This window comes from Geotrypetes seraphini, chromosome 12 (genome assembly GCF_902459505.1).
Source record: "Geotrypetes seraphini chromosome 12, aGeoSer1.1, whole genome shotgun sequence".
NCBI classification, from domain to species: Eukaryota; Metazoa; Chordata; class Amphibia; order Gymnophiona; family Dermophiidae; genus Geotrypetes; species Geotrypetes seraphini.
The window spans coordinates 104136835-104163653 of NC_047095.1; the positions used below are offsets into that span (position 1 = coordinate 104136835).

General features: G+C 40.8%; 1 protein-coding gene across 1 annotated transcript in view; it reads right to left on the reverse strand.

The window, feature by feature from the left end:
* Positions 1-26819, reverse strand: part of LOC117346210 (vomeronasal type-2 receptor 26-like) — a 66064-nt gene that overhangs the window by 21149 nt on the left and 18096 nt on the right. Inside the window, exons 3-5 of the mRNA XM_033915612.1 lie at positions 14432-14994; positions 14194-14338; positions 10675-10902 (exon numbers count right to left, since the gene is read on the reverse strand). Coding sequence (XP_033771503.1) covers positions 10675-10902; positions 14194-14338; positions 14432-14994 — 936 coding nt within the window. The remainder of the gene's footprint in view (positions 1-10674; positions 10903-14193; positions 14339-14431; positions 14995-26819) is intronic.

Below are 26819 nucleotides of genomic sequence, written 5' to 3' on the forward strand. Positions count from 1 at the left end.
ACTGGATGAACCATTTGGGTCTTTATCTGCCATCATCTACTATGTTACTATGGTAAGGAGGGCCCAGATACCAGAGCTACAGTAGGAAGAAGATAGTCCAATCTTGGACCTAACCACAAAAGCTTAGTTTTAGTTGTATTAAGCTTCATCTGGACAGATAAAGCCCAGGCTTGACGTTTGGAAATGCAAAGATTTACTTTGGAAACTAGATTGGTAATATCCGGATCAATCTCAATCAATATAAATATATCATCCACATAAGTGAATAACGTTTCCCAAGCTAACAGCTTAAAGGTGTTCAATGTGGTCATATAGAGATTGAATAAAATTGGAGAGAGTGGGAAGCCTTGAGGAACCCCACAGGGAGATTGCCAGGAATTGGAGATATCGCCTTCAATATTTACTGAATAGGAATGTGAGCATGGGGCATTGACGCCATTTGTGAAAGCTTCAGGTTTGAAAATAATTCTACATGCAAAATGACACCAGCGCAAGGTTTTAAAATTATAACCAGGATTTATTGAATTATTGGTTCTATTTTCCCATTATTAGATCAAAAGAACAGCATAATTGCTTACGTTGCGCTCATGGGAGATCATCATCGTGGCCAAAGACTGGCCTTCTCACAATGGTCTCGTTTTTCTATCTCATTACAGTCTATTATATAACTTTTGGTTTAGTGACATCATCAAGTTTGACGACCAATAACATTTCTATGGGTGGTCTTAAAGTTTAGACAAAGAAACATTCCTCCATGTTTAAAAGTTAGTCAAAGTTTCAGATGATTTCTGAATTAACATTAACATTCAAAAGAATTCACAATTATTAACATGGTAAATTCTCAGTCCTTCCATGCTGACAAGTTCTGAGCCTTAAAGGAAAAAAAACTCCTAAGCTGACAGATTCAAATTGCACAGCCTTACACAGAAATCTTACTCAGGAGAAAAATGGGGGGTTAAATCCCCCTCTCCTCTTCCTGAAGCGTGGGCTTCCAATGCCCCCCTTTTCCCTATTCTTGAGACTGACTCTAATTACTTCCAGATGTTGTGCTCAAGATTTTTCCTTAATATTTCTTATAAAACCATTTATATAAACCATTTATATTTCCACATATCACATCCATGGGCCCCAAACATTCATAATTTCATTCATATCTTGGCCATTCATACTTCATACATTTTATATCTCAGTTTGGAATATGGAGTTTTCCTAACTGGCCTGAGCACATCTGTTTTCAATTAGAACCACGAGGCTAAAGGCGGGAAGCTGAACAAAGAACAGAAACTATTCACTGGCACAAGATGCTGGCCTAAGACAGGACAGTTATAGTACATACAAAAGAATCTAAACTGGACTCCATGTCTCATGTAGTCATGATTTCCACCATGATTTAGCTCAACAGCAAAATACACAAGAAAACACCATTCTTTCCCTTATATTAATCTTTAGTGTGTTTTTTTTTCTTCTGGCCTTAGCTACATTATATTTAAATGTTTTATTCACCTGTTTTTCCGTACGCTTCTATTGGGGCGCGGTCCTTAACTAACACAGATGTTTGTCTAACTAGAATTACCCAGAATCATACGAAAAACTGGTGCTACAAAAATACTGCACTATCATGCTTCTGACATCCATTGCATCGTACCATAAACAGCACGCTAGCCACCACGAGCCACGCGCCACGCGCCATGCGCCACGACTCACTCAGTCCCCTCTTGGATATTACTGAATTTATGAAGTAATATTCATAATTGAGCTCGTGGTCTTATCTGTGGCGCTGGGGTTTACTCAGGGCACGGTTCTTCTTATGGATCAGTGTGTCTGTGCAAGTATATTCTTTTAAATGCCAATTAGATAGCAAAAGCCAGAAAAATGTACTACCTAGGCCTGCAACGGCAGGTGCCTAGAAGATCTTACCCAAAGCTTACTTGAATTCTCTAGTGAGAATGCAAGCAAATCCCATCCACTATTCTAGATAAAACCCATCTAAGTGTACATTTATGTAAGTTGCTGTCTAAACCATATCATATAGGAAACTTACCATTCCAGTGGTAGTTAGACAGTCAGTGTCTGTTCTAGGTGCAAGTACAGTCCTAGAGCAGAGACGTCTGTTGTTTTATTCATAGAGGTATTCATGAAACTCCAGTACTTTTAAAGTTTAAAAGTCAGAAAATTTAGAGAAAGTATAGCTAAAGAAAAATAGAACCCTAGATTTCCCTAAGATAAAGAGAACCTCAGTATTACCTAATTTAATTAGTCCCTATGCTCAAAAGTGTTATGTTATAAAATCTTGGAATTATATCAATAAAGTGTAAAATAATGCACAGTGTTAAGAAAACCCAAATATATGCTTAATATGGAAATGTACTCATGTGCAGATAATGCATGCACATCAGATATAAGTTTTCTTTTTCTGTGTGTGTTGCAGGAACTCATTTCTCAAATTTAAATTAAAATAATTAAAAGGACTGATGATATCAGCTGTTAAACCCAATTAAACAATATTGCAGCACTGTGTTACAGCTTAGAAGCTGCCACTGTGTATAGAAATACAGTCATATGAAATAAAATTTAAAATACAGGACAAAATATTTTCTGAGAACAATGCATGAAAACAATGATAAAGAAAATACAGTTATTAATACAATATCAGAATAAGTCTATGAAATTATGCAAAAGCATAATTAAAGTTCAGAAGCCTAATTCAAATGAAATGATTTAAAGTAACGTGGTTTAAGATAAAGTCTGTTTTTTCCGTTCAAAATTTTTTATATGAGTCCAGAAATGTCTTTTGCAAATAGTTTTAGCAACTTGTAAGGTCGGAGTCTCTAAATTAATTTCAGTGAAATTTAAATCATGGCTTTAAAAAGTTCATGCTGCAACGTTTTCATAATTCAAGCTTGGCTTTTCTGTAACTATGGAACTGCTTTTTTCTTTACTGGTACAACTGAAAGGTAAGCACAGCTCATTAGTTGAAGACAAAGGAACACTGAAATTCCCGCCGAAAATTCAGCATCGGAATTTTTCTCTGTGTTCTCCACAGCTCTAGTGGTGGTATGTGGTACTGCTGATCAGTGTAAATCCTGGAAGGAAAGCACATGTTCATTAACAAAAGAACAAAGAAAAGAGAAACACATGAAAAGTTTTTCCCCTCTGCAAACTGTACTAATTCTTGTATTGCAGAGTTACAGTTTCTGTGTTGAATTGTTGAAAGGATTCAAAGAAGGTTCTTAACTGAAACACAAAACATACAGATTAAATAGACTTTTTTCAGGGTCCTGTAGTACCAAAATATGGCCACAGGAAAATTTAAACATGCAGACACATTCTCTACATGGTAAAATTAGACTTTCTTTTTTTCTAACATCAGGGAATTATTCTCAATTCCATATTCTTTATTAGGTTCCTATCCTGAAGAGCTTACTTGTAAAAAGTAAGCAAAATTTCAATTCTGAATTCATCCACTTACATAAAAGTTTATTATAATTGTTCTTTTCCCGTTAACCAAGGTAGCAAGCCCTTTGTTTCACATTTATTTCGATTTTCAAAAAAATATAGGTACTTAACCTCTACTTTTGTTAATCTTTTTATTTTAAACTTCCCAATTTAATTTTAAAATGTATTTAAATTTAATTACTCCCTAATCATACATTTCGGACAATGCACAAGTTTAAAAATACTTTATAAACCATGCAGGGGCACAAAAATTCATATTCAAAATTAATTTGAACCCTGAGATAAAAATATAAAGGCAGGGATTTTATTTTTCCCTTATGCACACTTGCCTGCTTTTAAGCATGGTATCTGTTTTTTGGAATAAATCTTTTTCTTTTCCACAAAATTATCCTTTCACTGTTGAATACATTCCCAAGTCCAGCAGAATTCTTTTCTTTTCTCCCATCTTCCCTATCGAACTCCTCCATATCAGATCCCTTACAATCAGGTCATAATTCATAGCACATCCTTCCTTAACACGTCTCACAAAACTTTCTTCCACATTCTTGTACGTTCGTTCTACAGACTATCTCCCTGCTTTGAAATCGCCAGACATTTAATTTTCTTTTCCTTTTCACTTCACTTTCTCGTTTAAATATCACTTTCCAATTACAGTTCTGTTCTTCCAACATTCTAATAACCTTTTTTAAAATATAAAGGAACAAGGGAAAAATTCAAGCTACATAACGTCTTTTTTTTTTTCTAGAATGCATCTTGTACAGAGCCCTTAGGCTACAAACAGCTTCTGAAACTCTCCCAAAGTACCTCCATTGTTCCTAACACCGCAGGGATCACTTAGCTATGTAAACTCTGCTCTCCCAATACACTGCAAGCCTTTTTGAACTTAAATCAACATATTCAACTTCTCGACATCAAAACAATTGAATTACATGCTCGTGCTTAGCTGGTAAAGTTTTATCAGAGAGAGACCACATTGAATCCTGATATTTACACTACATAAGCTTTTCTTTTTTTCTACTACATCGGAAACAAATTTAAGCCACGGATACATAGGATTCTCATGTCTTGCTAAACTACCAGTTCTCAATAAACCCTTTTAATATGCAAAACAGACTTGCTCCGAGATAAGCAAATACCTGTTGGAAATCTGTAGCCCTGAGACAAAGGACTCCATTGCTGCTATTCCCTCCCCCTCTTTCCTCCCCCTTCCCCTCTTCCTGGTAGCTCTGTAGAAGGCATAGAGGGAGGAAAAAGGTGGGGGTGAAAATCCCCCATTTGCAGCCCGCTCTTTCAAACAAAGGAACAGCATAGAACGATAGGACTTCTTGTAAGATACCATTAACTTTTCTTTTCTTTTTCCAGAGACAAGAGAAACAGTTAGGGCAGAGCACGACAGAGAGAGACAGAACTGGAGTTTAGAAAGACAAAGCTGAGAAACACAATTTCTTTTTTCTTTTCAAAGTAGTTACTTCAGATAGGCACTGAAAAGGAGGGGGTGCCCTCAGCCCATTTTTTCAAACAAAAAGACGGGACAGAGGGAAACTTTTCAAAGTCAGATTAAAACAGACAGTTTTCTTTTTCACAGAGAGAAAGAGTTAGTTCAGAGACAAAGCTTAGACACAGTAACTTCTGTTATCAGACAAGCAAAAACTTACGTTCACAGAGGAGACCTGCTCTCTACTGCACTGCTCAGTTTAAAAGCCAGATGGAAAAATGCCAGCACTGCAAAGGATTTTTTTTTTTTCTTTCTTTTCACAAGCCATCTTTGCTGTTCCACTGGGCTGTTACATTCTTTCTGTGTTACTTTTATTTCTAATTTTTTCTTTTTTCTTTTTCCATTAATATTTAATTTCCACTAACTTCATATAATTATGTACAGATATATACAAGCATGCTCCTTATTGTTAAATAATATTTTTTAATATTTTTAATTTTTTTTATTAATTTTTTTTTTTTTATAATTTTTTTTCTTTAAACAGGCGTAATACTCACAATTTTCCAGTTTTCCGGTCCCGTTTTATCTCTAATTTCCGCCATATTCCTGCGCAGCCAGTCAACCTGTGACTACCTTTTGTTACACAACCATGCGAAATCTCTAAAGTTCCTAGAGCTTCTATGAATAACCTATAAGCTTTTTCAAGGCGTCAAATTAGTTAGTTAGTTCCCGGGTTTCGCCACCAATTGAGCATGGGGCATTGACGCCATTTGTGAAAGCTTCAGGTTTGAAAATAATTCTACATGCAAAATGACACCAGCGCAAGGTTTTAAAATTATAACCAGGATTTATTGAATTATTGGTTCTATTTTCCCATTATTAGATCAAAAGAACAGCATAATTGCTTACGTTGCGCTCATGGGAGATCATCATCGTGGCCAAAGACTGGCCTTCTCACAATGGTCTCGTTTTTCTATCTCATTACAGTCTATTATATAACTTTTGGTTTAGTGACATCATCAAGTTTGACGACCAATAACATTTCTATGGGTGGTCTTAAAGTTTAGACAAAGAAACATTCCTCCATGTTTAAAAGTTAGTCAAAGTTTCAGATGATTTCTGAATTAACATTAACATTCAAAAGAATTCACAATTATTAACATGGTAAATTCTCAGTCCTTCCATGCTGACAAGTTCTGAGCCTTAAAGGAAAAAAAACTCCTAAGCTGACAGATTCAAATTGCACAGCCTTACACAGAAATCTTACTCAGGAGAAAAAGGGGGGGTTAAATCCCCCTCTCCTCTTCCTGAAGCGTGGGCTTCCAATGCCCCCCTTTTCCCTATTCTTGAGACTGACTCTAATTACTTCCAGATGTTGTGCTCAAGATTTTTCCTTAATATTTCTTATAAAACCATTTATATAAACCATTTATATTTCCACATATCACATCCATGGGCCCCAAACATTCATAATTTCATTCATATCTTGGCCATTCATACTTCATACATTTTATATCTCAGTTTGGAATATGGAGTTTTCCTAACTGGCCTGAGCACATCTGTTTTCAATTAGAACCACGAGGCTAAAGGCGGGAAGCTGAACAAAGAACAGAAACTATTCACTGGCACAAGATGCTGGCCTAAGACAGGACAGTTATAGTACATACAAAAGAATCTAAACTGGACTCCATGTCTCATGTAGTCATGATTTCCACCATGATTTAGCTCAACAGCAAAATACACAAGAAAACACCATTCTTTCCCTTATATTAATCTTTAGTGTGTTTTTTTTTCTTCTGGCCTTAGCTACATTATATTTAAATGTTTTATTCACCTGTTTTTCCGTACGCTTCTATTTGGGCGCGGTCCTTAACTAACACAGATGTTTGTCTAACTAGAATTACCCAGAATCATACGAAAAACTGGTGCTACAAAAATACTGCACTATCATGCTTCTGACATCCATTGCATCGTACCATAAACAGCACGCTAGCCACCACGAGCCACGCGCCACGCGCCATGCGCCACGACTCACTCAAATGGTACAGAAGAAATTTAGAAAACTAATCCAAAACATCCTGATGGAGACCTGATGGAGTAGCTGAAGTAAAATATGATGTACTACATCAAACACTGCAGATAAATTGAACTGTGGTAGAGTAGAACATTTATTTTGAAGAGAAATTTGTTGAATTTTTGAAAGAAGAGAAATCAATAAGGTTTCAATACTAAAATTAGAGCAAAATCCATGTTGAAATGACTGAAGTAAAGATAATTTCTCCAAATAGTCAGTAAGTTGACCAGCTACAATTGACTCCAACATTTTTGTTAATAAAGATATATTAGCAATTGGTCAGTAGTAAGAGGGGACTGTAGGATCTAAATCTACTTTTTTTAGAAGAAGAATAAGTGTTATTTGTCCCATGAATTATGAAAAGTAACCATTTTCTAAAGAGAAATTCAGTAAAATGGTTAGCCATGTTATAGCTTCAGAAGGAATATTAAGAAACAGATATGACGGAAAAGGGTCCAGTGAACATTTACATTTTCTCATCTTTTCACACAGTCTAGAAACTTGAAGTTCAGATACTGGAGTGAAAGAACACCAGTAGCGATCAGCTGGAATCTCCTCTATAGAAGTTTTGAAATATGTAGGGAGATACTTAGTTTCGCTTGTGGGAAAAGACTGTCTAATGAGAGAGATTTTATCTTGAAAAAAACAAACAAACAAGCTAGAGTATCAGCAGAGGGAGATGAAGAATGGTAAGATTTAGAATCGGAGTTGGTCAAAGAACACCAGAGTTTAAAAAGAGTGCCACTCTGGTTATCGGACTTAGCTATTTTACAGCTTCCTCAGCACTCTGAGGTTATGAGTTCAATTTCTACAGCAGCTCCTTATGACTCTAGGAAAGAATAAAATACGTAAAACACTTTGTAAGCACAGAGAAAAAGCATTATATCAAGACCTATTCCAATGAGCTGGAAGTTTGTTCTAAGTAAGTAGGCAGACAGAAAGGACTACCAGGTGAAACTGAAAGAAGCCAAGAGAGAGATACATCTGGTGAAAGTGCAGGTGGAAGAGCAAATGGCTAAAAGAATTAAAAAGGGAGACAACTTTTTTTTCAGATAGATTAGTGAAAGGAGGAAGATGAAAAATGGAATTGTGAAACTAAAATATGCTTTGAACCAATATGTGGAGAGTGATGAGGAAAAAGCAAATGTGCTAAATAAGTACTTCTGTTCTGTGTTCACAGAAGAAAATCCTGGAGAAGAACCAAGATTGTCTGGCAAAGTTACACAAGAAAATTAAGTAGATTCTGTGCCATTCATGGAGAAAGTGTTTATAAACAACTTGAAAAACTGAAGGTGAACAAAGCAATGGGACCAGAAGGGATCTATCCCAGGATACTAAGGGAGCTCAGAGAGGTTCCTATTAAAACTAAATCCAGATAAAACAAACTTCATCCTACTTGAAAATATCAAAACCCCAACCATAACAAACCTTGTCATAAACTCTACAACATACCACATCCAACTCACGTTAAAACTCCTGGGAGTGCTAATAGACAGAGGCACTAACACAAACCAAACTAACACAATCAGAAATGTCCCAAACATCACCTACAACTACTACATATGAACTTCCAATATCATGACAACTCAGATGTAATCCTTAACAACTCAAAGAAATGTACGAACTACTCCCTAAATACTTCTAATCTCCAGAGAGTCCATTTGTAATTCACCTTAACCACAAGGTAATGGTGGAATAGAAATCCCTAATGTAATGTAATGTAATTAAAGACTTGTTCAACAAATCACTGAAAATAGGAGTGGTTCCTTGGGATTGGAGAAGAGCAGATGTGGTCCCTATGTGGTAGCAGAGATGAAGCGAAAAACTATAGGATGGTAAGCCTTACTTTGGTTGTTGGGAAAAATGGAAGTGTTGCTGAAAGAGTAGTGAACTTCCTAGAATCCAAGGCAACATGGCTTTGCTAAAGGTAAATTGTGCCAAATGAACCTGATTGAATTTTTTGATTGGGTGACCAGCGAACTGGATCAAGAACATATGTTAGATGCAATTTAGATTTCAGCAAAACCTTTGACATAGTTCCTCATAGGAGGCTCTTGAACAAGCTTTATGGGCTGAAGTTAGGACCCAAAGTGGTGAACTGGATTAGAAACTGGTTATCACACAGATGCCATAGGGTGGTGGTTAATGGAAGTTGCTCGGAGGAAGGAAAGGTGAGTAGTGGAATCCCTCAAGGTTAGGTGCTGGGGCCGATCCTGTTCAATATGTTTGTGACTGATACCAAGATTTGTAACAGATTAGACACTGAGGAGGGAGTGGAAAACATGAAAAAGCATCTGAGAATGTTAAAAGAATGGTCTAATATCTGGCAACTAAAATTCAATGCAAAGAAATACAGAGTAATGCATTTAGGATCTAGAAATGTGCTGGAAGGTGAGAGCTTGATGTACATGGACGGGGTGATAGTGATAGTGTCCAAAGATCTAAAGGTGAAGAAACTATGTGACAAGGTGGTGGCTGTTGCCAGAAGAATGCTGGACTGTATAAAGAGAGGTGTAACCAGTAGAAGAAAGAAGTTGTTGATGCCTCTGTACAGGTCATTGGTGAGGCCCCACTTGGAATATTATGTTCAGTTTTGGAGACCTATCTGGTAAAGGACATATGAAAACTTGAAGTAGTCCAGAACAGGGTGATGAAAATGGTAGGAAGTTTGCACCAAAAGATGTACGAGGAGCCTGGAGGCCCTGAATATATATACCCTAGAGCAGGAGTGTCAAAGTCCCTCCTCAAGGGCCACAATCCAGTCATGTTTTCATGATTTTCCTAATGAATATGCATGAGATCTATTAGCATACAATGAAAGCAGTGCATGCCAATAGATCTCATGCATATTCATTGGGGAAACCCTGAAAACCCAACTGGATTATAGCCCTTGAGGAGAGACTTTGACACCCCTGCCTTAGAGGAAAGGATGGACAGGTGAGATATGATTCAGACACTCAAATACTTGAAAGATATTAAGGTAGAACAATTTTTTTTTCCAGAGAAAGGAAAATGGTAAAAACAGAGGGCATAATCTGAGGTTGAGGATTGGTAGACTCAAAAGTAATGTTAGGATATTCTTCTTTATGTAGAGGGTGGTGGATGTCTGGAATGCTTTCCCAAGGGAGGTGGTGGAGAAGAAAATGGTAACAGAATTCAAAAGAGTGTAGAATGAACACAGAGGATCTCAAATCAGAAAATAGTAGTAAATATTGGCGAACTAAGGCCAGTACTGGGCAGACTTGCATAGTCTATGTCAGTATATGGCCATTTAGTTAAGGATGGGTTGGGGAGGGCTTCAATGGCTGGGATGGTTTAGATGGGCTGGGGTGAGCTTTGACAGAGAACCTAAGCACTGTACTAGACAGAGCTTTGGATTATGACCCAGTAATAGCTAAGAGGAAGGAAAATTTAAAATCTGTAATTTAAAGAGTGGGTAAGTTTGAGCAGGCTGGATGGACCATTTGGGTCTTTATCTGCTGTCATCTACTATGTTACATGCCTGAAACAACTAATTAGTGTCAATTAGCCCCAATAATTGATAGTGCCTAATTGACTAATGTACACATCTGGGATCAGCTAAGTAACCAATCTAAGTGACCAATAAAGAATGTGGAGGCTAAATGTTTGCCCATAAAGCCTTTGAGCATTTTATCATAAGTTTCATGTTACCTGTTTGGATCAGCACCTCTGATCACTTAAATCTGACCTGAATGAAAGAACTCTCCCAGACGATGGCCTTCTCATCAATGGTGAAATCCTGCCCTGGGGGAGCATGGGGGTTATAATGTCCAACAACTTCATATTTTAATGTCTGATTAGGAAGAAAGATCAAATTCAAAATATTGTATCCAGTGGCGAGGTCTCCATTTTCATCCATATACATCTCTTCCCCTAGACCATTCGTAAAGCGGAGGTTCCTCAGATAATGATGGAGCTAAGGAGTGAGGGGTGCATTTTAAGTAATGCCAGGTTAAACAGGTCATTTCAAGCATACATAAACATACTTCATTATAAGGGGAACTTTATTTCTGGAGGTAAAAACCATTTCTGGAGGTAAAAACCATTTCTGGAGGTAAAACACTGTCCATCCAATTACACTGACAGATGTATAACCTTAAAGTACAGACCAACCCCCTGAAGATGGAAGAATAAATTAAAAGGATAATGTAAAAGGATAATGTATAAGTGTAAAGACCACACCATGGCACTCATATTTGAAACAGAAAAATGACTTGAAAGTGGCACCAAATGGCAAATAGATATTTTTCCGTGCAAAAACATCAGTCATGATTTTTGAACCTCAGCATTGGTTTGTTTTACTCTACAGATTATATAAATGGGCTGAAGATGACTTTGATTTTAATTCCAGTGCTTGGAATGTGAGGATAGTCTTATGGTCTGTGTCCAGTATATGATAACACAGATTCAAATAGGCTGGAGTGGAATTTGGTGGTGACTCCAGTGGTTGGAATGTGAGGATAGTGCCTCACAGATTTCTATGGTATATTTACCAAAAATACCAAAGAAAAGTGAGGATCAAATCATACTCATTGATGGTTTAATCATGAATTAATATGAATTTAACTGTTGGGCAGAATGGACAGACCATTTGTTTTGTTCTGGTTATTTTTTCTTCTGTCATCTACTAAGTTACTATTAAGGACATAATAAAAAAAAACTTAGATGCCCAGAAACTGGCAAAAATTGGCACTTGGATGTATTACTAGTCAAAATATCCAAGTGGTCCTTTTCAAAACTGACTTTATGAATGTCTTTCAGGACTTCTTACCTGCTAAGTGTTCAAAGTAGAAATGGGCATGTTGAGAGACATGTTATGGGCAGGGAATGGGTGAGCTTTGGATGGTGTTGCAACTACGGCTTCTGATAAGCGCAGCAAGCCGGGCACTTTGCAACTGATACTGCTCTCAGCGTGTTCCTTCCAACTAAGGAACCCTTCAGGCTTCCACCCAGGCTCCAGCCTAGGGTGAATATTGTCAGATAAATGACCTCAGTGTAATAGGCAAGGAAAAACACACACACCCAGGAGTGACCAAAAATAAAGGTGTACTTTTATTTTTGACCTCTGGTCAAGCTGCCCTCATATTATTAGCAGATTGCAGTACTTTTCAATACATTTTGTATAAGAACCAAAACATAGAGCTCTGGGCCAACCTGGCCACACTGGCTTCACAAACAACAGCCTGACTCTAATTCAAAACACAAATATACACGACTTCAGTCATGGCTAGACTTCAGTCTTTATATCTCAGTCCTCTTCACCAGCCCTATGGGATTAAGATAATCCCAGCATTACTCCCTCACTAGGAAAGAGCCGGGGAGAGAAGCAAACAAAATACTTGCACTATGAAGAATAAAGTTTTGCAAAACAAAAAAGGAAAACTGCTAACCATGAAGCTCTCCCACGGAATGCCTGCAGATAGGGAGCTCATTCAAATGGAGCTCCTCCATGTCTTAAGTTTCCTGCAGTATCTTATCTCCAGCTAATTAGCCTCCAGCTGAGCTGAGAGGGAAGAGCATAGTTTGGAATGTTACACGGTCCAAGGCAATAGTTCAGGTACTTGAGTGCTTCAGAGCCTAGCTCTGGGAAGCTCAAACAATTCAGCATACAAAACAATCTTAGTCCCAAAACTTTCAGGCAAAAAGCTAAGAAACAAAAATAGCAAAAACACTTCCAACCTTGCTCAGCTTGTGTCCATTGCATCCAGTCTCCCTCCAGGAATAACCAGCACACTATTGTCCATGGGTTCCCAGCCTTCTAGCTGCCTCTCAGCTGTAATCTCAGGCCCATCTGAAATGTCCACCATTTCCCAATCTTTTCTCAGCTCGTCAGAATTCAGCTGAGGAGGCAAGCCTTGCTGCCTCTGAGGCTCTTCTTGTAGCCCCCTTTGCTCCTCCTCCTCTATGGTTCTGAGTTGCCTAATTTTAATTGGCTCCAAGCCACTCCTCCCTGCTCTGAAGAGGGGGAAAGGAGAAAGCTCCCTCTGCAGCTGTGACTGCTCTCATGTCAGTTTCCTGCTGGTTCACTGCCTTTCTGGGAAATGTAGTTTTCTAGCTTCTGAAGTTTTAGGTGAACTAAAAGCAGGCATGGCAGAGTGTACTACAGCTTGCCTGAGCTCTACCTGGCAGTCTCTGTCTAGTTCATCATTACTAGTGCAAGGGAGGTCAGCACTACTATACTCAGCAGAGCTAACCTGGTCAGTTCTCCTGCACAGGGGTTTGCTATTCCTTCTACTCAATCCTGTGCCAAAACTAGTAGGAGAGCTAGGTTTGTCACAATGATTTTAGACTTGGATCATCCTGCACCTATAATTGAACCTTTTCCAGCATGTCCTAAATGAAAATTAGATCTTAGACCAAATTGACTGTATGACCAAAGGACAGATTAATTAGTGTCCCCCACACTCCACCAGTGATCATTAACCTCTTCCTAACCCCCAAACATGTGAATAAAACAGTAAATAACTGTGTCTAGAGCAGCAGAACTTGGTATAGGAAAGCCTAGTAAAGCATTACACAGAGGTTTTAAGTAGCCAAATGGGTGGGATAGTGAACCATAGAGAGGAAGAGCCAGGCCCATAAATCCCTTTAACCAATACATTTATGGTAGAAAGTATGAGGCCACCAAAACCTACAAAATCTCTACTATACTGCCATATACAGTAGGTTCCACCTGCAGCCATAAGAGCTGATAGACAGGTGGGTATAATTGGTTTTGGAGGAGTTAGGGGGCTCAGCATAAATTATAAGGGCTTATGGTGACATGTATATATGGCACCCTTTATGTGAAGTTCACAGCAATGCCCTCAAAGATGCTTCTCTGTGTGGAATGTGTGAGTGGCCAGTCCATTACAATGATAGCCCCTCCCATGTCCAAATGGTATAAATTTTGAAGTTTCTAACCTAGACGCTTTTGTGGTCAAAAATGGTGTATAAAGTTGGACATCCTGGTAACCTAGATATCCAGGTGACTTAAACATCTAAGTAGATGGATTTAAATGAATATGAACTTTTCCTAGTCATGTAAATGGTTTTGAATATTTCATAATTATTGAGAGCATTTATCAAAATCATGTAGGGAAGAGGGTGTTTATTTGTCAAGGGTCACTCTTGCTACTCCTGTGAAATCTTTCCTCATACTCTGTGCCAAAGTATACCACTCTTTTTCTTTTGAAGAAATAATTTCTATAACAAATACTAAAATTACCTTCCATGGCAAAGAGTCCAGAACCTCTCTATTTTTTCTAGTCCATGAGGTGCCATTTCCTGAGACAGACATGATCATGTCATGCAGTGCATGTGCCACGGCATACACAGCATTGTACACACTGTAACTGTTCCCAAAATATGCACTGAAACAGTGAGCGAAGAAATAGATTTTATTATTAGTGTTGCAGTCTCTTTTGATATGTTTTGGGCATCTGCTGTCACACAGGGCCTCCCACCAATCTTTGGCCCAATAATCCTTTGCCAGCCAGATAGGTTTCATCTCACGGATAAATTTTAAAAAATTTGGCATAACTTTCTTATATGGTTTGAATATAAATAACTTGTTGCTTATTTCAACATGTTTTTGAATGTTTTTGATTATTTCTATCTCAGCTATGGTGATAAAAACCTGGCCACTTTTCAACTGAATTTGAAGATACAGTATATAATCTAGTGAAAATACAGAGTTTTTATTAAAGTAGTAAATGTTCACAGTAGATGATTGTTTAATTGCTCTATGATATTTCTCTAACAATAAATATGTGAGTCTAGTCTGGTGAGGAAAGGTTTCATGGAATTCGATGCAGCCACCATTCTGTTCAATCCTTTCTTTCAGCATCTGGACAGCTCTCATACTGCTTTCATCATCGGCTGAAAAGATACTGACCCATTTCCAGTCAAAATACTTCAGTAGCTTGCCTATCGCAGCACAGAGATGCAACTCATTGGGGACAGTCCGGTAAAAATAAGGATACTGAACAGGGTCACTCATATCAAGGTTCTGTGATATGTAGCTGACCTGTCATGAAAAATAAAATAAAATAAAGAAATACATCAACCTTTTTTCATCACTGAGAGAACAGTTTATATCACACAGGTCACAGGCTCTAATAGCATGTGTTTTGCAGGACAGTACTTGGGTCTAGGCTCCAGTTAGTTGCTCCTTTATAAAATTGTTCTCCATGAAGGTCATTTTATAGTGTCCCTGAATTCACCAAGATGTCAAAGATGAACCATCCCAAAGAGTGAGATTTATCACACCAAGGAGTAAATTGAAAGGCTACACCATTAAATAATATTTGCTTTTCTTTGGAGATTCTGGAAGAATAAAGAGAAAGTGGGAAGCAATGGGCAGGAGATTGGACGCAGATTTCTTCCTACTTGTTGTACCACTTGGTTTACTTTTTAAGGTTTCCTTCTCTTGAAAACAGATTAGTGCATGGGTAGATGATGTTAAATGTGATCAAAAGCAAAGAGATGTATATGGGAAAGAAGAACCTGAACTATAGCTACGTGATCCAGGGTTCCATATTAAGCTGCTGTTTTTGCCCCTGAGCAAGCTACTGATATCCAGTGTTCCCCTAGCACTGGGAAAATTGCCACATGCCTTCACCTGTTACCAAAATCCAAGATGTTACAGATAGCTTGCTGATACCCATAAAGCCTGATGACTATTATCCAATGCTGCTTAACCACATTGGCACTAATGATACTGCCAGGTACCCCTGCAAACATATCAAAAGTGACTTTGGGCTCTGGGAGAGAAGTTGAAGCAGACAGTTGTGCAGGTAGTATTCTCATCCATCATCCTTGTTGAGAGTAAAGGCCAGGGCAGAGAGGCTCACAACTTGACTATCTGGATGGTGTTGTTAAGAGCGTTATGACTACCTGGACCATGATATGATTTTCCAAGGGCTGCTGTGCAGGGTTGGTTTGCATCTATCAAAGAAAGGAAGATGTGTCTTTGGCAACAGGCTGGCTAATCAACTGAAGAGGGTATTAATCTAAAAGAGATAGGCAGGGTGATCAAAGCCCCCAGGTGAGATAAGGCCTCAGGTAAGTAAATGACTGAATACGTCTACACCGATGGGAAAAGGGGGACCTGTCTGGAAAGCAGTATATACTAATACTCATAGTACGGGAAACAAGATTCTGTATCTAGAAGCTGTGATAGAAGAAGATGAGTTGGATATAGTGGCAATCACAGAGATGTGGTTAACAGAAAACCTTGACTGGGATCTAGTTCTATTGGGCTATAATCTGTTTAGGAAAGACAGGTTAAGAATAAAAGGAAGGAGAGTATTGTTATATGTCAGTGGTTCCCAAACCTGTCCTGGAGGACCCCCAGGCCAGTTGGATTTTCAGGATAGCTCTAATGAATATGCATGAGAGAGATTTGCATATAATGGAAGTGACAGGCATGCAATTCTGCTCCATGCATATTCATTAGGGCTAGCCTGAAAACCCGATTGGCCTGGGTGTCCTCCAGGACAGGTTTGGGAACCACTGTTATATGTGAAAGATCATATTAAAGCCACATAATTGCAGGATCTGCAGGGCAAGGAAAAGGCACTGTGGATCAAACTGGAAAGAGAGAATGGTGAATATATTTACATTAGTATGATATACAGGCCTCCTTCATAGTTGAAAGAAGTGATTAGAAATTTAATAGTAGACATTCAGAACATATCTAAAAAAGGGGGAGTTTTACAAATAGGTGATTTTAACATGCTGGCTGCTGATTGGGGTATCCCTATTGTGGGGTCTTCTATACGTAGGGAGATTCTGGATTGTCTTCAAGAACATAGGAATAGCCTTACTGGGTCAGACCAATGGTCCATCAAGCCCAGTAGGCCATTCTCATGGTGGCCAATCCAGGTCACTAGATTAGTAGCCTAAACCCAAGGAGTAGCAACATTCCATGCTACCAATACAGGGCAGGCAGTAGCTTCCCTCATGTCTTTCTCAATAACACACTATGGACCTTTCTTCCAGAAATTTGTCCAAACCTTTCTTAAAACCAGCTACGCTATCTGTTCTTACCACAACCTCCAGTAATGCATTACAGAGCTTAACTATTCTCTAAATGAAAAAAAATCCTCTTATTGGTTTTAAAAGCATTTCCCTGCAACTTCATTGAGTGTCTCCTAGTCTTTGTAATTTTTGATAGAGTGAAAATTCGATCCATTCTACTCCACTCAGGATTTTGTAGACTTCAATCATATCTCCCCTCAGCTGTCTCTTTTCCAAGCTGAAGAGCCCTAACCATTTTAGACTTTTCTCATTCAAGAGAAGTTCCATCCCCTGTACCATTTTGGTCGCTCTTGTTTGAACCTTTTCTAGCACCACTATATCTTTCTTGAGATAAGGAGGCCAGAACTGAATGCAATTCTCCAGATGAGGTCGCACCATGGAGCGATACAGGGGCATTATAACATTCTTAGGGGTCCTTTTATCAAGCTGCGGTAGGGGTTTAACGCATGTAATACTGCGCATTAAACTGCCTGCCGCATTAGCCGCTAACACCTGCATTGAGCAGGCGTTAGTTTTTTAACCGGCCATGGGAGTTAGCGCATGATAAAATGTCCGACGCGCTAACCCCGCTAGCGTGGCTTGATAAAAGGACCCCTTAGTCTTGTTAACCATCCCTTTTTTAATAATTCCAAGCATCCTGTTTGCTTTATTGGCCGCCACCGCACATTGAGCGGAAGGTTTCATCGTATTGTCTATGATGATACCCAGATCATTTTCTTGGGTGCTAATCCCCAAGGTGGATTCTAGCATCCGGTAACTGTGATTCAGGTTATTCTTCCCAATATGCATCACTTTGCATTTGTCCACATTAAATGTCATCTGCCTTTGGATGCCCAGTCTTCCAATTTCCTAAGGTCCACCTGCAATTTTTCACAATCCGCATGCATTTTAACAACTTTGAACAGTTTAGTGTCATCTACAAATTTTATCACCTCACTTGTCGTTCCAATTTCCAGATCATTTATAAATAAGTTAAATAGCCCTGTTTACTCTCCTCCATTGAGAAAAATGTCAATTTAACCCTACACTCTATTTTCTATCTGATAACCAATTCCTAATCCACAACTGAACTTTGCTATCTATCCCAAGACACTTTAATTTCTCAGGAGCCTATTGTGAGGAACTTTATCAAAAGCTTTCTGAAAACCTAGATACACTATATCAACCGGCTCACCTTTATCCACATGTTTATTCACACCTTCAAATAAGTCAAGCAAATTTGTGAAGCAAGATCTCCCTCGGCTGAACCCATGCTGACTCTGTCTCATTAAATCATGTTTGTCTACGTGTTCCACAATTATATGAGCATTCTGGATTTGATTTATGAAAGTAGAGCCTTTGTGTGAACAAGTGGAGTTTTTTGAGCCCATGAAGCTGAACTGAGGCTTTTTCTCCACTTTTTTCTTTTTCTTTCCTTTGCTCTTCTGTCTCTCTCCTGTGTTGGGTGTGTTGTGCATGATTGCAGTGGTGTGGCTCCCTTAATTGTGAGTTATTGCTTTGTAGGACTTAATGGAATTGTCAGGGGTTCTATATATTTATTTATTTACTTATTTATAGAGTATGAGCTTATGTTACTTCATGATTTTACATACTCTTTCCCATTAATTTGGTAATTGAAATCACCCATTAAAAGGCCCATGAATTAAATAGTGGGCCAGTAACAGTGGCTGAACTATTGAAGAGTGAATAGATAGCTGAGGCCAATGAGGGGGTGGGGTTGGGGGGAGGGTATAGAGGATGTATAGAGGGTGGGTATTTGATAGAATGGAAAGAATGGGCATTGGTTGTTGTTAGGGTAAGATAGGGCGGTGATTGGTGAATAGGTAAGATGTTTGATTGGTGGAAGGGTGAGCGGGAGTTAGGTTTGTGAGGAGAAAATATTCTGTTAGTGTAAAGGGAGGAAATGGTGGTGAAGGTGCTAGCGAGTGACAATAGTGAGGGATAGGTAGGAAGTGAAGAAACGTATTTATTTTGTTGGCTTACTTGTTGGTGGGTTTATCGTGGTTCGAGGAGCGGAGTGTAAGCTGCAAGGGTCTTCCCCTCTTTTGGCCGGTTTGTGTATGTCAGTGCTTTTAAAAACGGCTGGTGAGTTCTCCTGCTGGCGTTTTCTTGGTGGCAGTAAACGCGGCACTGAGCTGGAAGCGGTGGTGTGACTCATTTCCAGTTGAGGAGCGAGTTTCTGGCATTGCGGTGGGGAGGAGAGAGAGTGGGTGACTGCTTCCTGTAGTCACAGCGGCCGGTTTCACGGCACTGGGTTGGAGCGGCACTTTTGTTTTAACTTTTGCCCAGCTGACTGGTATCGCGGTTGTGTTCTTGCGGCTGGGGAGTCAGCTGTTCCGGCGGTAAGGGGATTGGGTTAGCAGCTTAACGGCAGTAACAGGGTCTTTAGGCTGACCAGGGCTCTTGAGTGGCTGGGCATTGCTTGGCCTGTTTGGTGCACGGAGCAGCAGTGAGGAGTGTTCCTGTCAGTGGCTGATGTCTCTGCTGGACAATCTTAGTGTGGCTACCTAGATTGTTGGCAATAGCAGGAAGGGGGCTGGTAGTTGGGAAGGGGTTTGTTCCTGTCTGTTCGTTTTGCTCTTTGGGCCAGGTTTTTGTTAGGGGTGAGTTTGGAGTCTGCTTTGGCCTTGCTGGGTGAGTGTGGTCCTCGCTATGGCTCCTAAGGCACGTATAACTGGTAAGGTGCAGAAGGTATCAGCAGGTAAGCGGAAGATGCCCAGTGTTGTGGTGCATGGCAGGACAGCTGCTGGTGGTGGAGCATCTTCAAGGGCTAAGCCGTGCGGCAGTAGAGGGTCTCATCGACAGTCATCTCATGCCACTGCGGCAGCTACTGTGGCTCCTGTTGCTCAGGGGCCGAGTAATGCTGGGCAGGAAGCGGTACAGGAGGATGCTGAGGTACCGAGCCCCTCGGGCTTGTCTGCTGGTACATTGGTTCCGACTGCTGGTGAGTTGAGTCACTATGATGGTTTTTTTCATGGGGTGGGTATGCGGGGTGTGGGGGCTGGTAAGACTGGGGATGTGGATGTTGCAGATAAGGGGTGAGTTGGGGGAGGGCAGAAGTCTTTGGGTAAGACATTAAGAGATAAGAAGTTTTTGAAGCGATTACATATTGTTAAGGATTTAGATTGGGAAAAGCAGAGTAAGAGGCAGTCGGGGGATGATATTTTGCAAGTTTGGAAATCCTCTGACTCTTAGGATTCATCCTGTTCCCCGTCATCTTCCTCTTCTTTGGAGGTGTTGCCCGTGATTGAGCAGCCCGGGGCAGCACCGGTGGTGGGTGGTGTGGCTCAGATTTCTCGTAGTGGCCATATGCTATCTGCTATTGCTCCTTTGAATGGTTTACTGTCACAGAAGTTGTGCAGGAAGATTTTAAAAGGGCATTATGTTGATTTATTTTCTTTATTGGAGCATGAGCAGGATGGGGGGGGGGGTGATAAAAAGAGAGGAGAGGATGGTAAGGATGACGGAAGAAAGTGAAAGATGAAGGTCTCCAAGACTATTTTTAATTGGTTGTTGTGGTTCAATATTTATTCTAGTGTTCTTGGGAGAGTGAAGCCTCATTTGTATCCTGGTTTGATGTGGTATGGGGATATGATTTTGTGGTCTTATCACACTTATGGGGGATGGGCTTGGTTAAATTATGATGAGCATTTTCATCATAGTTTGGCTCAGGATAAGTCAGAGGCTTGAGGTTTCCGTGATGTGGATTTTTGGTTATCAGACATGACAGCGGGTCACACCCCCTTCCTTTTTTTGAGGTGGAGCCCCTTCGGGGGCTACAGGGGCCCCTGGATCTTGGGGTGGAGTTGTGTCCTTGGGTGGAACTGGATCACAGTTGAGAGGGGGGTCAGGGGGGAGAGGTGGGTTCAGTGGATGGCAGGGTAATCAGCGTAGTTCTTCATTTGGGGCGCCTTGCTTTCAATTTAATTTCGGCCATTGCGAGCACCCCGGGTGTTGCTTCCTCCACAAATGTAGCCAATGTACTAGTCCTCATCCAGCAAGTAGGTGTGGGGACAGGGCCAGTCCATCCGGTTCAGGGGGCAGGGACCATCTGGGGGGTTGGACAAGGCTCCTTCCCCCGTTAATTTGCCAGTGTTAGAGCAATTTGTGGCCTTTTATCCTAACCGTTCGGATGCCATGTTACTGTGGAATGGGTTTTCTGCTGAGTTTGTGATACCGTTTCGTGGGCCTCCTTTGATGCATCGTTGTACGAATGCTAAGTCTACGCAGATTCATGCTAAGGTGGTTAGAGATAAGTTGGCTAAAGAGATTCAGTTAGGGAGAATTGCGAGACCTTTCCAGGATCCTCTCTTTGCTAATTTGGAGCTGTATCCTTTGGGTGTGATATCCAAGAAAGATATGGGTAAGTTTCATCTTATACACAATTTGTCTTTCCCTTTGGGTAATAGTGTAAATGCTTTTATTGATCCCAGTTATTGCTCAGTAAACTGCTTTTTGTTTGCTGCCTGTCTATCCACAGTCTTTTTATTTGCTGGGTTTTCATTTTGAGGGGCATTATTATGTAGATAAGTGTATGCCAATGGGTTGTTCAGTTTCATGCGCTTATTTTGAAGCGTTTGCAACTTTTTACATTGGGCGGTGCAACAACAGTCAGGGTGTGCTTCAATAGTATATTATTTGGATGACTTTTAATTTGCCGGAATTGCCTCATCGGGACAGTGTGAACACATTGTAGCTGTTTTTCAGAATGTGATGGGGAGTTGGGAGTGCCTTTGGCTGCTGAAAAGTCAGAGGGTCCTTGCTCTTGTCTGTTTTTTTTGGGCATTGAATTAGATTCAGTACAGATGGTATCTCGTTTGCCCAAGGAGAAGGTGTTGGCACTACAGGTTGCTATTGATGGTGCATTGCAGAAGAGCAAGCTATTTGAGGGAAATTCAATTGCTTTTGGGAAGTTGTAATTTTGCTTCTCATATACACACACAGACATCTAATAAATAAACTGAGTGGCCTTGGAATGAGTCCCAAAGTGAAAGGCTGGGTTAAGAACTGGTTGAGTGGAAGACAACAGAGGGTAGTGATCAATGGAGATCACTCTGAGGAAAGGGATGTTATCAGAGGTGTGTCAAAGAACGGCACACTTTTGAAGAGTTTGAATGTTTCCTCTTGGAGCATGAACTATTCATGAGGAGGGCAGGGTGAGACATTTCCACTATGGAAAATGTGCAGCCTGTGATGTCATGCAAGAAGGCAATAAAGCCTGGATTCCAGTTATAAGAGCAGTGAAATTGCGCTCCTTCATGACATGTGAAACACAAGGAGTGGTCTATGGGATGACCTGCCCGTATGGGCTTTCATATTTGGCCACACTGCTTTAAAACTTATTTGTTTGAACACTGATCCAATATAGTACACAAAAAAGAAGTTGACATCCTTACCCGGCATTGTGTCAAAGAACGGCACACTTTTGAAGAGTTTGAATGTTTCCTCTTGGAGCATGTCCCTGTCACTTTGTGCAGGGGCAATGTGAAGCAACTGTTGTATCAGCACGAACAGCGCTGGATTTTTTTTTTTGGACACTTTATGGCCCAAGGGGCTGAATCAGCGGGTAGAATGGGTTGCGTTCTTTGGATGAACGGCAGTTTCAGTGGAGGAGCTCAGTCAGCTGTTTCTAATCCTGGTCAGCTATTGCCATTGTGGCCTGGAAGTGCCTCCGGAAGTCAGGTCCTGGGGTTCTTTTTAAGCAGGAGCCTTTTCTTGTGCTGGCGTACATGGAATAGGAGCAGAGTTTTTCATTTATATTCTCTGAGGAAGCCCTTGAGTGGTGAAACAAGGCACTTGTTGATATTGGACATGGTTTCTAGAAGATTCATTGCATGAACGCTGCTGTTTCATCTAGTCTGGCCAGACATTTACATCTACAGCAATTTTCAGACCATGGATCCCAAGATAAATAAAACTTTGATTTTTCTTTTCCTGTGCACAGTTATGGGTTTTTCACCCCTTTGATAATTACATTTCTGTGGTGGTGGAGTTTTTTGCCGATGATAGGAAATTAAGCAGAGTGAAACTTATATCAGTTTGAGTGTTTACTGCTGAAGTATTTGAAAGTTTTGAGGCTTTTTCTCCACCGTTTTTAATGTAATGTTTATCGGGGATGTTGAGCCCATCCCTGGTGAGTAATATATATTTTTGGTTTTTGAGTAATTTTGTTACTTTAGTTTTTTCTTGAGAGATGTTTAAATACCTATATTATGTGTTGATATGAAACCTGAGATTGTAAATGAATCAAATTTAAGTGAATAAATTAAAATGTAGTACCTATACATTATTGGAAACTCATCTTTGAGACCTTTTAATTAGAGATTAAGCTCATAGATTGGCATTCCTTGTCTAAATTACTGATTCTACATTCTGGCTATGCTACAGAAGTTCAGAAGGTCGATTTTGTGACTCTTAAGACAGTACCATTCTTCATATACATCCATGGAGTTTATAGATAAAGTTCTCAGAGGAACAGGAAACTTGGGTGTTTTATAGAGACAATCTGTTCCTTAAAGATTAGAATATACAATGCTAATTGGGAGGTCATATGGATGCCAAGATATAGATGTCAAGACTAGGGGGGTAATAATAAAAAAAGTCTAAAAAGTGTCCTACTTGGATAATCAAAAAGCCTGATCGTCCAAGTACCCATAACCAAAGCTATTTTTTAGACATATCTAAAAACAGCTAAGGCCTTTCCCCTGCCTTTAAACACACAGAGAGAAAAGAGGTGTGTTTAGAGGATGGAAAAGGGCAGGCAGTGGGCGGGAGGTGGGCCGACCTACACCTAGGCGTACAACAGGTATAACCAATACAGTTTAGTCGGCACTTAGACGTTATTCACTTAGACGAAATAAAACCAGGTCTAAGTGCTGAAAAAGGGGCCGCTGAGCTGATGGCCACTGGTGCCATCAGTTCAGCGGCCCGGCAACCTAATCATCGTGGAAGGAGAGATGCCTCATCTCCCCTACCACGATGCCATCACTCTTCTACCCGAACTGCCGCGACCCATGGCAGTTCGGGTAGAGGAGTGATGGCATTGCTGTAGGGGAGATGAGGCATCTCTCCTACCGCGATGCATCACTCCCCCCCACACACAACATCGGGGCAAGAGGGAGCTCAAGTCCTCCTGGCCCAGCCGATCCTGCCCCCCCGACAACATTGGGCCAGGAGGGAGCCCAAACCCTCCTGGCCCAGCCAATCCTGCCCCCCCAACAACATCGGGCCATGAGAGAGCCCAAACCCTCCTGGCCACGGCGACCCCTTACCCCTACCCCGCACTATATTACAGGCAGGAGGGATCCCAGGCCCTCCTGCTCTCGACGCAAACCCCCCTCCCCCCAACAAATGCCCCCCCAAGAACCTCCGACCGCCCCCCCCAGCGACCCGCAACCCCCCTGGCCATGGAAGGGGGTGGGGGTGTCATGAGGGACAGCCAGGGGGGTCACGGGTCATCTGGGGGGGCGGTCAGAGGTTCTTGGGGGGGGCAGTCATTGGGGGAGGGGGGTTTGCATCGAGGGCAGGAGGGCCTGGGATCCCTCCTGCCTGTAATGTAGTGTGGGGTGGGGGGAGGGGTCGCCGTGGCCAGGAGGGTTTGGGCTCCCTCCTGGCCCGATGTTGTTGGGGGGGCAGGATCAGCTGGTCTAGGAGGGTTTGGGCTCCCTCCTGGCCCAATATTGTCGGGGAGTTGGGGAGTCGGCAGGGCAAGAGGGCTTGGGCTCCCTCTTGCCCCGATGTTGTCGGGAAGGGGGGGTCACGGTTTGACATGGCAGGAGGGCTTGGGCATCTTCCTGCCTGGATCGTTGTGGGGGGGATTCTGTAACCGGTGTTGTTTTTGACAGACACCAGTTACAGAATCCAGCTTTTAGGTGTAGGACTGGCTCCTCCTTCGCCTAAAAGCCCTTCTGTTGGATGTTTGTGGCCTAGGCGTGTTTTTGTTTCATTATGGCTAAAAAGTGTAGACGTGCTGTGGGGGTACTTGTAGACGTAGTGTAGATTGGGCGTTTAGGCAGAGGAAGGCCATAATCAAAACATGGACGTTTGTTTTGGTTATGGACACATTCCCTGCTTCTGGGTTGAACGATTAGGGACTTAGGCCAAAAGGGGACTTAGACGCTTTTTTTGATTATGCCCCTCTATGCTTTTTACTGGATTTTTACTGACATGATTGACATTTGAAAAGGTCAGAGATCAAAATGATTTAGAAAGAAAAAGTGAAACACTGCTACCTGCTTGGTTTAAAATCTTAACAGAATGGACTTTATATGTTAACATTGATGTAAGGCATTTTTTGAAAGGAAGTCATGTGATCAACTGTGCCATTGTATTCTAAAGCATGATAATTATTACAAATGATGTCACTTAGGGTATAAATATGTTTGTCCTTGCTTTTTCCCTTTGAAGAACACTGACATTCTAATAGCTTGCTCTTCCCAGACAATAAGAGCACTGATAATAAATTCTAATTGTTTATTACATGGCTTTTACTTATGTCTGTTATTTGAATTCACAGAACGGAGTCTCTAGCCCAGTCATGTTGGAGAGAGAATCCATTCTGGCAATTCTTTTGCTCTTGATGTTCAAGTCTTCCTGTCTGGCTTGAACAGATATAAAAGCATATGAGTTGAATCTCATTTGAAAGGAAGCTCTGGAATGAGAGGACATAAGATGAAGTTGAGAGGTGATAGGCTCAGGAGTATTCTAAGGAAATACATTTTTACAGAGAGGGTGGTAGATACATGGAACAGACTCCTGGAAGATGTGGTAGAGACAGAAACAGTGTCTGAATCCAAGAAAGCCTGGGATAGGCCAGTGGCCTACCAAGCATATGTGACACCCGGGGCCCATCATTTTTTGACACCCCCCTCATCTGTATGAAAAACATGATTTTTAGTAACAAGCCACACGTCACACATGAGTACCTAGGAAAAGGCAGCATTTTACATACTGCAGTGAGCAGTACAACATCAATACACCCATTGTAAAACTAAACAAGCCAGACTAGTACAGATCAATCCTACACCGTCAGTCCTTACAGAAAACCATATCTTTCAAACGCACAAAACACAGAAAACACCTTCGCCTAGTATGGAATATGTCATCACAAACTAACCCCTCCCCCTTTTACAAAATTGTAGTGTGGATTTTAGCCATGGTGGTAACAGCTCTGATGCTCATAGAATTCTGAGCATCAGAGCTGCTACCACCAAGGCTGATGCTAAAAAAACACTCCACAGTTTTGTAAAAAGGAGGATAAAATAGAAATACATAGACAAAGGTTAAATTGAACCAGCAAGAAGCTGGACTCTGCATACAATGCAACACCACAGAAACAGTGACACATGTCTCCTAAAGCAATAAATAAATATAAATTTTTTGTTCTACCTTTGTCTTCTCTGGTTTCTGCTTTCCTCATCTTCTTGTTACTCTTTTCCTTCCATCCACTGTCTCCCATTTCTCTGCCCCTATATGGCATCTTCTATGCCCCTTCCAGAAACTGTATGCCTGCCCCTTCTTTCACCTCTATTGGTCTGGCATCTCTCTCCTCTCCTTCCCTCTCCCACACCTCTCTTCTGCAATCCCTTTCTTCCCTCATTTTCCTTTCATTTTCTGCATCCATCTAGATTAAGTTCTTACTACCTTCTCATCAATTTCCTTTTTTACTGTCTACCTACAGCTCACCACCTCTTTCCCTCACCCCCTCTAGTATTTCCCTAACTCAATCGTTTTCCCCATCATGTGCCCTCCTTTTATTTATCCCCTCCTTCCATCATGTGCCCTCTTTCTCTACCCCTTCCATCTAGCTAA